The sequence below is a fragment of the Felis catus genome, chromosome B4 (assembly GCF_018350175.1).
Source record: "Felis catus isolate Fca126 chromosome B4, F.catus_Fca126_mat1.0, whole genome shotgun sequence".
Taxonomy (NCBI): domain Eukaryota; kingdom Metazoa; phylum Chordata; class Mammalia; order Carnivora; family Felidae; genus Felis; species Felis catus.
The window spans coordinates 79,594,455-79,608,755 of NC_058374.1; the positions used below are offsets into that span (position 1 = coordinate 79,594,455).

The window sequence follows — 14,301 nt, forward strand, 5'->3', positions numbered from 1 at the left end:
CTAAAAATATCAAAACCAGGCATCCTAAAAATTGAGATAGGGGCGCCTGGCTGGCTCGGTTGGTGGAGCATGCGACTCGACCTCGGGGTAGCGAGCTCGGGCCCCAAGTCGGGTGTAGAGTTTACTTAAAAAATAAAATCTTGGGACGCCTGGGTGGCCCAGTGGGTTAAATGTCCCACTTCAGCTCAGGTCATGATCTCACGGTTGGTGAGTTGGAGACCCACCTACGGCTCTGCGCTGACAACTCAGAGCCTGGAGCCTGCTTTGGATTCTGTGTCTCCCTCTGCCTCTGCCCCTCCCTCGCTGTACTCTGTCTCTCTCTCTCTCTCTCTCTCTAAAATAAATTTTTTTTAATTTAATAAGTAAATAAATAAAATCTTTTTTAAAAAGAATAAAAGTGAGATTGGTTTTATTCTAATTCCAAAGGATGGAGCTAGAATGCAGAATTGGAGCTCTTCTTGCAGCTGTGTGACTTTGGAAAAGTCTTTGAATTCTTTGAGCCTCAGTTTCCTCACTTTTGCACTGTCCTCATTTCACATGGTTGTTTCCCATACAAAATAATGGAAATGAAGCCATTTAATAATTCATAAAGTACTAAACACTTGATTAGCCATAACTCTGCCATGAACTTGGTGACCTTGGCTTTGGTTTATTGATTTTTTTTCAATGTTTATTTCTTTTGAGAGAGAGCGAGAGCGACCAGAGGAAGGGCAGAGAGAGAAGGAGAGAGAATTCCGAGCAGGCTCAGCGCTGTCTCAGCACAGAGCCCAATCTAACAGCAAGATCATGACCTGAGCGAAATCAAGAGGCGTGTGCCTGACCCACTGAGCCACCCAGGTGCCCTGGTTTATTCATTTAACAAAGGTTAATGAGCAATTCCAAGGACCGTGTTCTGGGGACACAGAAATGTATAAGGCATAGTCACTGCTCCCAAGAGTTGCCAGTCAAGTTGGAGAAACTAGGGGGCGTTCTAAGTTTAGCATTCGTGGACTCTGTCTGCCCCTTCCTTCTACATGAAAAGTTGCCCCCAAGAGAGTTATTCCAGGGTCAGAAAACAAGAAGTCTCCTCTGAAAATGCCCTTAACAAGGAGAAAGCCACGGGTCTCCTCCACTCTAGTACTTTCCAAATGTTAGTGAACATAGACCCACCAGAGAATCCTGCTAAAAATGCAGATTCTGCGGTGGAGCTTTTAAGCTGTATTTCCAAAACGCCTCCCACGTAATACTGCACAGACCAAATTTTAAATAGCCTCAGTTTAATTTGCTAGGTTAGTTCACCGTCACCTGGAATGTCACAGAAAGCTTAAAGGATGTAGAGAAAAGCCAGGGTAGTTGGGGAAACTGGCTGGAAAAGCTCTCCTTGAGAAGGGGAAGCAGGACAGGCTTTGGAGGAAAAGAGGGAGTCAATGACTCTGACAGTTAGTGGGGAGCACTGAGAACCCGCCGACAAAGTTTTTGCTTGAACCTCAATCATGGCACCATCCAACCCATACATATCCCCCAAGAAATCACTGCGGACTAGGCTTGCAACTTCCACCTCCTTTTGGTGAAGCCTGAGTTTCACCAACAGGTTGTGGTGTAATTACGGGTTAGGGGCCTTCCTCTCACCCTGTAATGTGAACTGGGGAGGAGGAACAGTGCGCCGTGTATTCACATCGGACCCCCGCCTGCCCGGTGTTTAAGGTTTGTCCAGTGTTTTTCACGAGTTGCGGATTCTTGGGAGGCCGACCTCCAGGCCTAGCGCACTTCCCACTAACTTCACCAGGGGGCGCGGCGGCCCCGGCAACACAGAGACTGTGACCCACCGCCCCCATGAACTCCGAGCGCTCAGCGGGCGGTCTCCAAATGGGGGGCGGGGGGGGCCCTTCCCTACGACCTGGGCGGGAAACCGAGGCAGCGGCCCTGCCCGAGGCTTTTAAAGGGGCCCTCGACTTTGGGAGGCGGGAGGCGCCTCTGGAGCCTGCGTGCCCGGAGATCGGCCCGCCGAGGCCCGGCGCCCCGGCTCAGGGCCGGTAACCAGGCGCACATGGCCCGCCGGGCCCTGTTTGTCCTGGCAGCGCGCCGCCGCTATTTGAGGCGGTTTTTATCTCCCAGAAACCAGCAAAACCCCAAGCGGAGTCTAGGGAAGATGAAAGGGGCCGAGGGGCCGGGAGGGAAGGACCGCGAGGCCGCGGCGGGTGGGGGCTGGCACCGGACAGGCGGGGACAGGGAGGCGAGAGGGCCAGGCCCTGGGGGGTCCCGGGGAGCCTGCCCGGCGGGATGGGGGCGGGAGCCCGGGACCCCCTCCCCCACCCCGCGTCTCTTCCGCCGCGGCCCCCAACCCCAGTCCGCGGGAGGAGCCCTGGAACGCGGCCCTCTTCAAAGCCCCTTTGAAGCGGCGCGCCCCGCCTGAGGGCAGGAGGGTTCGCACCTGGACGGGGCGGCCGCGGCGGCCGGCTGAGGAGGGGGCTGGCGGTCCGAGCCCGCCCGCAGCGCCTCCCGAGCCGGCGGGAGTGGGGGGGGGGGGTGACGGTCGCCGGGGGCGCCGCCCGTGCGCCCCCTCAGCCCAGCGGGGGAGCCCGGGGGCGGGGGCCGCACAAAGCCCTATTGTGGCTCCGGGCTGGCCGCCACAGAGTGGCTTTTGTTCGTCCGCTAACTCGGCGGCGGGCACGGCTGATTGCAGGCCCGGGGCAGGGGGCGGTTACGTGCCAGGCCGGGGCCGCCCGCCGGGACCGGTTCGGGGCGGCGCAGTAGTCAGCGCGGCGATCGCGGGGCCGGCGCGCCGGCCGGCTCCCTGCCCTGGCCGGAGTCCGGAGGTGGAAGCAGGAAAGAGCCGGGGAGGAAACCTCCCCGCCTTCCCGACTCGACACGGAGAGCTCTGGGCGCTCGAATACTGACCTCCGCCCGAGGGCCTGGCCGACGCGGGCGTTCTGCCGCGGGCACAGTGTGCCAACGGGCACGATAGGATGCCCGTGGGGAGTGCCCAGTTTGCCAAGGAAAAATCCTGTGGTTCACTCTTCTTCCTTCCTCTTTTTCTTTTCTCACCAGGACAAAAGTTAAAATCGAATTTTTTATTAAATAATAATAATAATTAAAAAAAAAAAAAAGACTCCATGAGGGCATGATCCTTTCCCTTCCCCAATATTACCCTCTCCCCAAGCTCCAGAGGCTTTAACCCTTTAACTTGGGGCCTTGAGGAAGCAGGAGACAGAAAAGGAGGATCCAAAGTCACAGGAAAGGCATTCAAAGGCACGAAGCGGCTTTAAAAGTCACCAGAGGTGGAGTTGGGAGCATTGGAAGTCCCAGGTTGAGGGCCCTGTGGACGCAACCCCAAATCTGCTTGGGGACCTCTGTCCTCCTAGCTCTATAAATTCTTTCTCATGGCTTTTAGGCACCAGCCTAGTAGTGCCTTGTACAGAATAGGCACTCAATAAATACTTGATTTACTTGAATCTGATCCCAGAGAAAGCCTTCCCCACCTATTCTTTAGGAGAGGCACATCCAAACCATTGTGCTCCTCCTGTTAGGTGGGCTTCCACAAAAAAGCGTGTCCAGGATGGCAGCTGCAAGCTCTCCATAACCATGGCAACAAGGGATTAGCCTGCCGGGGTCATGGTGTCAGGGGAGGGGCAGTGGAAGAACCTGCTCTGGGGTCAAGGGAGCTGGGGTACATTCCAGTCCTCCCCTCCATAGGGCTTGAGGTTTCACAGCTTCTGGCTGGGGCTGGGAATACTAGGGATCCCTAACTGAGAGACACCCCCCCATCAACTCTTTAACAGAGATCTAGCTAACCAACCCTATTAGCAGAGATTCCATTAAAAGAGAAACCCCATTAACTGAGACCCTGATGATAGAAATTCTATTAACAAGATCTCCACTAACACTTTTTCTAAACAGAGATACATTTAGCTAAAATTTCCATAGCAGAAATGGACCTCCTTCCCTCCCCAGCTCACTCTACCTGACCTGTCATCATAACTTAGATAAATAGAATTATTATTATTAGTATTCATTTCTCTTGGAACATAGGGGTTAAATATACAGGCCTGGGGGCAGCCTCCCTGACCCTGGGGTCACCCCATCTCTGGGATCAGATCCCCACTGGTCTGCCCCACTTTTGGCACCCTGCTCCCTGCCAGGTCACTAACCCCAATCCCCCTAACTCTGGTCCCTAATAAAGAGGCCACCAGGGGGCAATAAATTATCATCATCATCATCATCATCATCATGTGTTTGTAAAAAAAAAAAAAAAAACCCAAAAAACAAACAAACAAAAAAGAACGCTCTGGAGCATGGAAAGCTAGTGGAATAAGAAATTGGGAAGACTGGAGCCTGGAAGCTAAGTGATAGTGGGAAATCAGCCTGGGAAGCTGATCTTGACAAAGGATGTTTGTTAAGGAGTTAGTGAGATGGAGAAATAAAGCGTTGAGAGCCCAGATGGAAGGAAAATGAGATGATGCTGTGAGAGCAGAGGAGAGGGAAGCCGTGAGCAGGAGCGAGGGAAGAACTTAGGAAGCCAGAGTGCAGAAATCAGGCACGAGGTGAGGGCCTGAGATGAGAGTTTGCACTACAGGCTCGAGGCATAGGGAGGGGTGAGCTGAGGAGGCATGCTGGGAGACCCCCAGGCCCAGAATGGCCAGGGGGGAGCCGGCAAGAGCCCCAAGGGCAGCATGCAAGGGGCAAAAGGGGGTGAGGGGCAAGCAGTGGTCCACGAAGCCAGAAGAGGCTGGCGAGGCAGCCCTGGGGCTGGAGACCCTCCACCCAGCTCAGATCTCCAGCAGGTTGCTCTGCTCTGGACTGCCTTCAGGGGCTTTCTCTGGGGGGGCCGGCGAAGCCGAAGGTCGGGGCGTCTGACTGGCCTCCTCTTCCCCCGCACTGCGGCCCTCCCCCAGTTCCTTGGGGCCGCTGGGAGGGGGCCCTGGGCCGGGCTCGCCGTGGGTACGCTGGTGCTTGCTCAGGTGGTCGCTTCGGGTAAAGCGCTTGGAGCAGAGCAGGCAGGTGAACTTCTTCTCCCGGGTGTGGGTGCGCACGTGGCGCTCCAGCTCGTCCGAACGGGTGAACCTCTTGCCGCAGAAGAGCCAGTTGCAGACGAAGGGCCTCTCGCCCGTGTGCCAGCGCAAGTGGGCCTTCAGGTGTGAGGCCTTGCCGTACACCTTGCCACAACCGGGGATGTGGCAGCTGTGGATGGGCTTCTTCCGCAGCCCAGCTGCCGCTGCCCCCAGGCGCTCTAGCTCCTGGCAGTTGGGGCAGTCGCAGGAGGAGCGCCCCGTTCCGCTGCCTCCGTATCCGCCACTGCCCCCTGTGCCTGCGCCCCGAGGGGGTTTGGCCCCACTGCTCCCCTCCAGCTGCCCGCTGTTGCTCACTGCCTTGGGTTTATAGACATCTTGGGGCAAGACGTGCTGGGGCCCTGGTTGCAGGAGGTGGGGAGCTGGGTAGGGAGCTGGATTAAGGGGGGCAAAGTCGGATGGGTAGGTGGGCAGCTGGGGGTTCAGCGGAGGCTGAGCAGGGCCTGTGGGCAGTGTCCCTTGCAGCCCATCACCCTGACCCTGCCCACCACCTAGCCAATTGCCCCCAGGATGCATGTCCCACCAAGGAGTAGGAGCGTTGCCTGGGCCCGGTGAGATGCCTGCGTGGATGCCTGCCTTGTACCAGGAGCCGTAGGGGTGTGCCATGTCCAGAGAGGTGTAGACACTGGGCAGGCAGTCAGAAGAGCTGTGGCCCTTGGGAACTAGCAGCCCAGGGTCCTGGGTGCCGGTGGGCCCAGGGAATGAGTGGGAAAAGGGAGGGTAGTCATTGGCATAGCCCGAGGTGGGTGCCGGAGGACTGCCTGCAGGTGAGAGGAGCCCATTGGTGCTTGAAAAGGGGGCTGGGTAGGCATCCCCCATGGTTTTGGGGGCTGAAAGGTCACTGCCCACAGAGTATGGCTTCTTTGCGCCTGCTTTGCCCAGTGTCGTTGAGTCCCGCAGAGGGCTGGTGCCACCAAATTTGCTGCACGCCGCCGTCAGCATGGCCAGGGGACTGGAGCCATAGTGAGCTTCCTCCTGTGGACAGAGGGAAGCGCTGCTTAGGGAGAGGAGAAAGTGTAGAAGGAAGAGCAAAACCCTGGGGTGAGGCCCGGAGGCCTGGAGAGCAGAACCAAGGGGGTTCCAGGAAGAGTTCAAGAGGATGGGAGGTGGAGGGGCCAGCCAAGAGCCCTGGGCCCCAGGGCAGAGCTCAGATGGTTTCACGGAAGGAGAGAGAGGTCCAGACTGCAGCCTAACAACCCGACCCAGGAGGCAGGAGGCCGAGCTCACTGTGGAGTTCCTGGGGGGTTCCAGGGACTCAGAGGAACAGGAGACACTTCTTAAATAGCAACGAGAAGAGCCTGGGATGGACGCTGCACCTGGGTGAGGTGAGAATTAGGGGTCCTGCCCCTGGAAGTGGGTTCAGAGTAGAGGTCATGGTCCGAGACTTGGAGAGGAAAGATGAGTCTCAAAGAGACACATGGGGAGAAAGAGAAGTATTAGGGGACTGCAGTCACCCCCCCACACACACTCCAGGTTTTCTCAGCTTTACCCCCATATTCCACTTCCTGTCTCTGCTTCAGCTCTTGACGAAGGCAGCGAGTGCCCCGGTCTCCCTGAGGCCACAGCCTCATGTAAGGAATAAGGAATCTCTTGGCAGGGACTCTGGAGCTGGGGAGCAAGAGGAAGCGACGCGGAGACACTGGGACATTGAGAGGGAACAGGGCTGCCGCCAAGCCAGGACTGTGGCTGAGGCAAGAATGTCTTTCAAGCGGGCAGTGGGCACCCTCCTGCTTTGCGGAGCCAGCTGGTACCCCTTTGGGAAGGCTGGAGGGGCCCGAAGTCCTCACACTCCTCTGGGGCTGGGAATTGGGATGGCTAAGATATTGGCTCATGGCCATGCCCCTCCATGTCCAGTGTCCCCTAACATGTAGCCCTCATGTAGCTGATCTCTCGACACCCTTCCAGCCCCGTGAGTGAAGGAAGATATATAGATGTGAGGCACGGGGCTCTTTTCCAAGCACAAGACGCCCTTAATACCCATCATGCTACTGCTACCTGGCCAAACCACCCTGAGGTTCCCATCCCTCGGGAACTCGTGGTACCCCTCCCTGGGTCAACCTCAGGACACCCCAGGAGGAGAAGATTCCCTCCAGAATCTCTGACTGGTACAGACATCCATACTGAGAACCCCACCCAAAAAGATGCCCTCAAAAGCTGGCCCTGTACAGTTCCCCGACTGGGGTCCTCAAAAGCTGATGTACCCGGTGCTTTCCCAGGAAAGCTAAAAAAGAACCCAAGCATCTAAGACCTGCCCGGTCCCTCCGAGCATGCGGTTTGTGTGTGTGACACCAATCCTACAGGTAGGTCTGGGGTTTTAAGGTTGCAGTGAGGGGTGTGTGCAGTCATCACCCCTGTGCTGCTCCCCAAGTGCAAACCTGAGGCCCCCGCCCTGCCCAGTTACCTCTCTCTGAAGTCCTGTTGACCCCACGGACTCCTCCCAAATTTGAGCCACCAAAACCTTCCTCAAATCTGGCTACGGGAAAAGCCCTGGGTCCTCCCCAGCCAAAGTTTCCCTGGAGTCTTCCAAGCAGAGGGTAGGCTGAGGCAGGGAAGCCGGCGCAGGAGTCAAATCCTAGCAGAACGAAGAGGGAAAAACATGCAGTGCCAAGGGGAGAGGCAGAGACCCAGAGCCGAGAGGAGCAAAGGACCCTGCACAGGGTGAGGCACAGACATAAAAGCCACCGGGGGTGGGGGAAGGGGAGGCAGAGGGGAAAACTGGCATCAAGGGGCAGAAATGGGCAGAAACCCAAAAGAGCAGGAAGGTGAAAAGACAAAGGGCAGGGAGAGAGAGGAAAAGGAGAATAAACAAAGAGGTGATGGAGAGAGACTGGGCTCGGAAGGCAGGAAGGCGGAGGAAAACAGAGGGAAAGAAAGGAGGAAGAAAAAATAAAGTGGAAGGGGGAGAAGGAGGAGGAGGAGGAGGAGGAGGAGGAGGAGGAGGAGGACAGATCTCCTACCTAAGAGAAAACCACCATGATGCTGGGCCCCAGAAAACCCCCAGACCAGGCCACTCCTCCCTCCTTCTCCCCCTGACCGCTTCTCCCCCTCGGCCCAGCCCGGCTCCGTTGGTTTCCCTGCGGTCGGTTTATTTTTAAAAACGCCGACGCCGTCCCCCCCCGCCCGGCCCTCACACTGTGGCCACAGGGGCCTCAGCCAAGCCCAGGGACCCCACCCAGCTGGGGAGAAGGAAGGAGGGGTGAAAGAAGGCTAGCAGCCCCAGGCCAACAGGAGACCCCAGCCCTGGAGTGGTGGCCCCCAGGGCCCCTGAGGGCAGAGAAGGGGGAGCAAGGCACCAGACCCACTCGGAAGGTTCTGGAGGCCAAGAGCCGGGCACCTGGCTAGGTTCATCAGAGCCTCAGTTTCCCTTCTGTGGCTGCTTGTGTGCTCCTAAGGGGGTCCTACATATGCACCCCCATACCTGATCAAATGTATCACCTTCCTGGGCGCCCAGGGGTCCCACCTTCCGGTTGTTTTTCTTCCGACCTCTGCCCCCCCACCTTCCGCTAAAACAATAAAAGCAGGCTTCAAGTACTGAAAAGGAGTCTCCAGAGAAAGAACAAGGAGCTGTCCCAACTCTCTCACTCCTACATGCAGCCAGGGAAGGGGGCCCCCTTTTTCCGGGGAGCTCACAGTGCCGGGCTGACCTCTTGCGGAAGCTCACGCTACATCTGAGGACCAGCTGGCCATCCACTCTGGGCACACACGGTCCTGGGTTCCAGTTCTCCATTTCAGCCACCGCCATGTTGTCTGGTTCTCCCCACTTGCAATTCTCCCTGCCCACCTGGCCCGCACCCCCCTTCCTCCCTCTGGCCTCTTCCCCTGCAGTTCATTCAGCCCAGGTGATCCTCTCATCAGACAGCAGCCGTTTCCCTCTCTGAACCTCCAAGTTCTTCCCACCACCAGAGAGCCCACCTATACCAGGCAGAGGGCTTCCTGGGTGGGTGAAGGGGACAATTGAGGGCCCCAGTGCCCCAAGAGTAGGAGAAACAGACAGAAGGACTGGAGTGCCTTTGTGTCGGGGGCATCTCCAGCTCACAAGGAGTGAGGGACATGAAAAGCCCAGAAGTGCTACCCCGATCCTGTGTCTTTCCAACAGGCCTCTGGGCCAGCCCCTCCCCCCCAGGCACCAGTGCCACGCTGGCAACCTGGCGTGGTGCCCACGCCCACTGACACTGCCCCTGCCCTGGATGGACCCAGGATCCCCACACACCTTGGTCCCGGAACTTCCTCAAGACCAACCGCAGTGTTTCAATGACGGCTCGATATAGAGTCCAGTGGGAAAATGGCAGGGTCAGAGATCTGCCCTCGTTGCAACAGGAAGTAGAGCACAACACCTGGGGACCCCGACTGGATACGGAGCAGTGACGAGAGACATCGTGTCCACACCACTGGCTTGCATGCCATTCCCTCAAACTCAGTCACAAACTCACCATTCCCGGTCTTACACACACACACACACACACACACACACACACACACACATTCTTCACTTGGACGACCAGATGCTCAGATGGCCCAGCTGATACACATACGCACACACCTGTGCTCGCACGGAGCCAGCCATGCATAAGCAGGCACGCTGGTTTCCATCCGAGCACTTCCGCCCAGGCCAGTGAACACAGGTGTTAAAAAAGATTTTCGCTCGGGTCTCACACACATCTCTCCTGGAGGCTGAATGAATCCGCTTCCTGGTCAGCCCATCACCCCTGGGACCTGAGCTAGGGCACTGAGAGCAGAAATGGGGGCTTCTGAGGGGCCTGTGAATATGGAAAGTTCAAGGCTACTGAAGGTGGCTGACCTGAAGGGTGGGCTGTCGGCCCCAAACTCCTGTGGAGGGACCCAGAAAACAGGACAGAGATGATGACAGAGAAACAGAGTCAGAGACCCAGAAGCCAGGAGAACTCAGGACATTCTCAGTGGCTTTGAGTGGCTATGAGTCCTTCCTTTCCAACTATGCACCTGGAGTCTCCCCCTGCCCCCGCTGGTAGAGTCCGTGATTTCTCAAGACCCCCAAACCTGACCTCCATGGTACCCTAGCGCCCTCCAACCCCAGTGCCGAAGGCAAGGGATGCCGGGGTCCCAGGCTGTAGGGGAAGTGGCCCAGTCCGCCCTGGAGCCTCCCACTCCCAAAATAGAGCTGAGTTTGTCTTTGGCTGAAAGCTAAATATTTGTGAGCCGGGCAGGCGGCCTCAGACCCTGGCCCTCCTCCTTGCTTCCCTCTCAGGCCCGGGCCCAGTTCCTCTGGTCAGCCCCCCCACATGCACAGGGCTGCCCTTCTCCCTTCTCTCATAACTCACCTCTTCCCCTACACACCCCGCCCCGAGGCCCAGCCCCTGCCCACCTACAAACCAGACAAGCTGTGGCCCAGGCTCAGGCCAGGAGCTCCCGGATATGGGACCCCCAAGGCACTAATACCAAGTGTAGTGCCTGGTGCCCACCGCACCAGCCCTCTCACTCTCTCCCCCTGTCTGTGAGGGCTGACTCATCTCCTACCCCTCCTCTTCCTCCTTTCTCCATCCCTGTCCACTCCTCGGGGTTGGCGTGTGCTGTGGACCTCGGAGGTCCATGCCTTCTTCTGACCTGGCCCCTCTCATCTTCCTTTGACAGCTCTCTGACCCCTGGCCCCTCTCTCTCCAGCCCTTCCTCCTGCCCTCTGCTCCCCCCTCTGAGCCCTGTCCTCTCTCCTCATCAGAGGGACCCTGGAAGTGACAAGCACCACAGCCACTGTCTGTGTGAGTTGGGAGGCAGGGGGCGGGGAGGGATTAGGACCATTAGGACCGTTGCTGGTGTCCTGGGGGGAGGAGGGGGCAGTTACCTCAAGCAGGGAGGACGCCATCCTGAGGCTGGGGAACGGGTCCCAAGGAGCTAGGCAGATGGAGAGAGCCAGCCGAGCCGGAGAGAGAGGGAGAGGGAGAGGGAGGGAGAATGGGAGAATGGGAGAGAAGAGATCTAAAGTTAGAAGGGACTGGGGGGTGGGGGGTGGGGGGGGCTGCTCTCTGTCTGTAGGGATCCACCCTCTAATTACAGCTTTCCCAGCGGAGAAGGCTCCAGATCCAATGAGCAGGGCGAGAGAGGGAGGCAGAGGGTCCAAATTTCCTGCTCCATTTGCTGAGCTCCCCAAAGAAGGGATCTGGGCGGGAGAGGACAAACAGGGCTCCAGGGAAGGGGTGGAAGCAGGAGGAGGGTAGGACCCTGGGCAAGTTGTCAAGTGTCTGTCCTGGGTTGGGGGGGGGGGGTTGCTGAAGGGGAAGGGTGGAAGGGACGGTGGGCCCAGGTGTCCCACACCCTGCCCCCAGCAATCCCATAGACCTCCGCGGGAACCCCTCCCAGGGCTGCCCAGTGTCATGTACCTGGGGGGCTCTGGGGCTGGGTGTCCTGGGTGTCTCCTCCTTGGAGGTCTGGCAGTGGGAGTGCAGGCAAGGGGTGGCCTGAGGGCCCCAGGAGGGCTCCGCTCCTCTCCCAGGCCAGCTCCACTCCTGCTCCCACTCGGGCTGCGATCCTACAATCCTACTCTGACTCCAGAGTCCTGGCTGCTGCTGCTGCCGCCGCTTCTGCTGCCGCCGCTCCTACTGCTGCTGAGGCCGCCGCGCCGCTGAGGGAAGGAACAGGAGGGAAAAGGAACAAACCCCAAACCACTAATTAGAGATCCAGGGGGGGGATGGGGGATTGGGGACGACACTCACACAGAGAGACTGGAACACATTGACATACGCACTCACGGACAAACACAGGATGATACATGCACACGTCCGCACACACAGCACTGCCCACACGGCCACAGCCGCTGTCATGAATGAACACAGGCACACTCACACTCAAATGAGCCCAGGGACATGGCTGGAGGTGCACACACCACACATACACCCGAGCTGACCACAGAGATGCTTGCGTCCCCCGTCACCCACCTCTAGATCAGGAGAACAGTGTGTGTGCGAGTGTGTTGTGAGAGACAGGAGGGGGGCCGTGCTCTGGGTGGAGGCTGCAGCTGCCCAAACTTTTAGGGTCACCGAGGCAGGTTCCAGAGCAAGGCCTGGAGGAAGGGGTGGAGAGGGGGAGGAAGGCTTGGCACAGGCTCAGGGGTTCCCCAATCTTCTTCCCAATGCCTCAGTTTCACTCCTAAGAAAGTACCACCTAGGCCTACCTCATTTTGTGGGGCAGAACCTGGATCTTCTGATTCTAAGAAAATTTCAGGTGGGAAGGAGTGAGGGTGGAGGTAGAAGTTCATTGGATCAACTCATCCATGCTCGAACCTTGCCCCTTTGGATTAACTCCCAAAAAGATAAGCCCTAGCCTTCATCATTCCTTGCCAGTTACCATCCCTAAGCTCCTCTTGGCCACACGTCAAATCTCTATGCTTTGCTGGATAGTTCTTCTGAGTGATCATGCTCTCCTGGGAGAGAGCTCCCAGTTCTCTGTCTCACTGCCATGCATCAGTTCCCTCTGCAGCAGGCAGACTTGAAGTTAGAGCTTCGGCAGGACTTCCCATCTATGACTTCTCATCACAAAGGGAAGAAAAGAAGGAAGGTCAACTAGGTTGGGTGAGGGAAACCCAAAAAGTCTTAATAATTGAAACCTGGGCCCTAAGGTAAGTTTATGAGAGAGAAGGGACTGGGCAGCCAATCGGTAGCATCTCTCCCACAGCGGGTTCCATGTCCATTAGTGAAAAGGAACCCCCCCCCAACTCCCCAACCCAGTTCTCTCACTTTCTCCCCTGAGTGCCCACTGCCTAGCTTCTTTGGCTCCCACTGAGGAAAAGGTGGGGAAGAGGGAGAAGCGGACTGGAGGTTCAGGGAGGGTTAAGTGCAGTTTAATTAGCAGGCAGAATCAAAATTCAGGACCAGGACCAGGCATTTGGATTCCAGCCCCTTGATGTGAATTACCCCAAGCCAACCCTGGGGGCTCAGCATTTGGAGAAAGGGTTTAGGGAAACAGAGTGTCTGGCAGACAAAAGAGAAAGAAACAAGAAAACAAAGAAGAAAGAAAGAGAAATTAAGAGAGGGAGGAAGGAAGGAAGGAAGGAAGGAAGGAAGGAAGGAAGGAAGGAAGGAAGGAAGGAAGAGCGAGTGAGCAGAAAGACGGTGAGATACACAAAACAAATAAAACAATCCAAGGGAATCAGAAGAGACGCTGTGGGACATAAAAGAGAAAGAGACAAGAGGGAAACAGAAGGCCAGGTGCTTGGCTTTAAAAAAAACAGAGAACAGAAAAAAAGAAAAAGGAAAAGAAACAGGCCCAGAGGAACAAAGATAGAGACAATGGCTTGGAAGGACAGGACAGAAAAAAATAGCTGGAGGCATGGCCAGGTCTGGAGGAGGCAGAGGGTTAAGCGGCCAGGCAGGTGGGGGGCGGGGAGGGAGTATAAATAGCGCATAATTGTGTCCGATGATTACACATGGGCCACCCCACCCGTCTGCCCAAGAGGAAGTGCCCGTGGTGGGGTGTCCCCTTGACCTCCCAGTCTCCCCCTGGTGGGGGCATCCGAGGCTGAGGTGCCAGATGGACTTCTGGGGCCCCCCACTCAGAAACTGGGAATAAGAAGGGGAAGCTTTGGAGAAATTACTGCACAGCCAGTAGAAAAGCCTGAGACTAGTTAGATCAGGCAGGCAACTGAGGCAGAGGAGAAAAGTGTAGACTCCAGAACCGAGAAGAGCCGTGGCAGGTGAGAGAAGAGGTTGGGTCTCAGCCTACATTGGGGAAGAAAGGAAAGGACTGAACAAGGAAGGATGAATAGAGATGCAGGGTTGGGGAGAGGAGATGGGGGCAGAGGTCAACCTTCTCCACTTCCCTTGGGGGCTTTATCCCTAATTGTACCTGGGGAGGGACTGGAGTGCTAGGGAAGGAAAAGGAAGGAGCAAGTTTCCCAGAAATATGTCAGCCAGGGTCCCTGATGCGTCACCCCCAATAGGATAGCGCCTGGACACAGAGCCCCCTCCCAAAGGCCGGTGCCAAAGCCAGGTAGAGGGGTTGCCTGAAGCCCCAGCTGCCTCCCTTGGGACCCTGGGTTCTGACTTTTTCCACACTCATTTAAAAGATAGTCCTACTGCCCAGCCGAGGCCCTGGTATTCCTGGGTCCAGACCCCTAACCCCCTTCCCAGTGCCCCCAGGGGGTAGGGGCAGCGACTGGGAGCCCTGACCAAGGACCTGCCTCCACCCTTGCAGGCCTCCCTCAGCCCAGCCTCCCAGGGGGTGGGGCAGCCCAGGCAGAGGCGCCATGTGGCAGGGGCGGGTAGAGGCTGCGGCTCTGGTCCTTCCAGTA

The 14,301-nt window shown here is 57.2% G+C and overlaps 1 protein-coding gene across 2 annotated transcripts; it reads right to left on the reverse strand.

Moving 5' to 3' along the window:
* Positions 1 to 3,092: 3,092 nt before the first annotated feature.
* SP7 (Sp7 transcription factor) lies at positions 3,093 to 11,665 on the reverse strand. 2 transcript variants are annotated; one of them, XM_023257110.2, is made up of 3 exons: positions 11,396 to 11,665; positions 10,861 to 10,910; positions 3,093 to 6,020 (listed from the first exon to the last, which is right to left on the reverse strand). In XM_023257110.2, the coding sequence occupies exons 2-3, from the start codon at positions 10,879 to 10,881 to the stop codon at positions 4,746 to 4,748; spliced, it is 1,296 nt and encodes a 431-aa protein (XP_023112878.1). In that variant the 5' UTR covers positions 10,882 to 10,910; positions 11,396 to 11,665; the 3' UTR covers positions 3,093 to 4,745. The 2 variants fall into 2 exon arrangements, with proteins under 2 accessions (XP_023112878.1, XP_044917791.1); XM_045061856.1 differs by lacking the exons at positions 10,861 to 10,910; positions 11,396 to 11,665 and adding an exon at positions 7,447 to 7,879.
* Between the last annotated feature and the right edge of the window lie 2,636 nt (positions 11,666 to 14,301).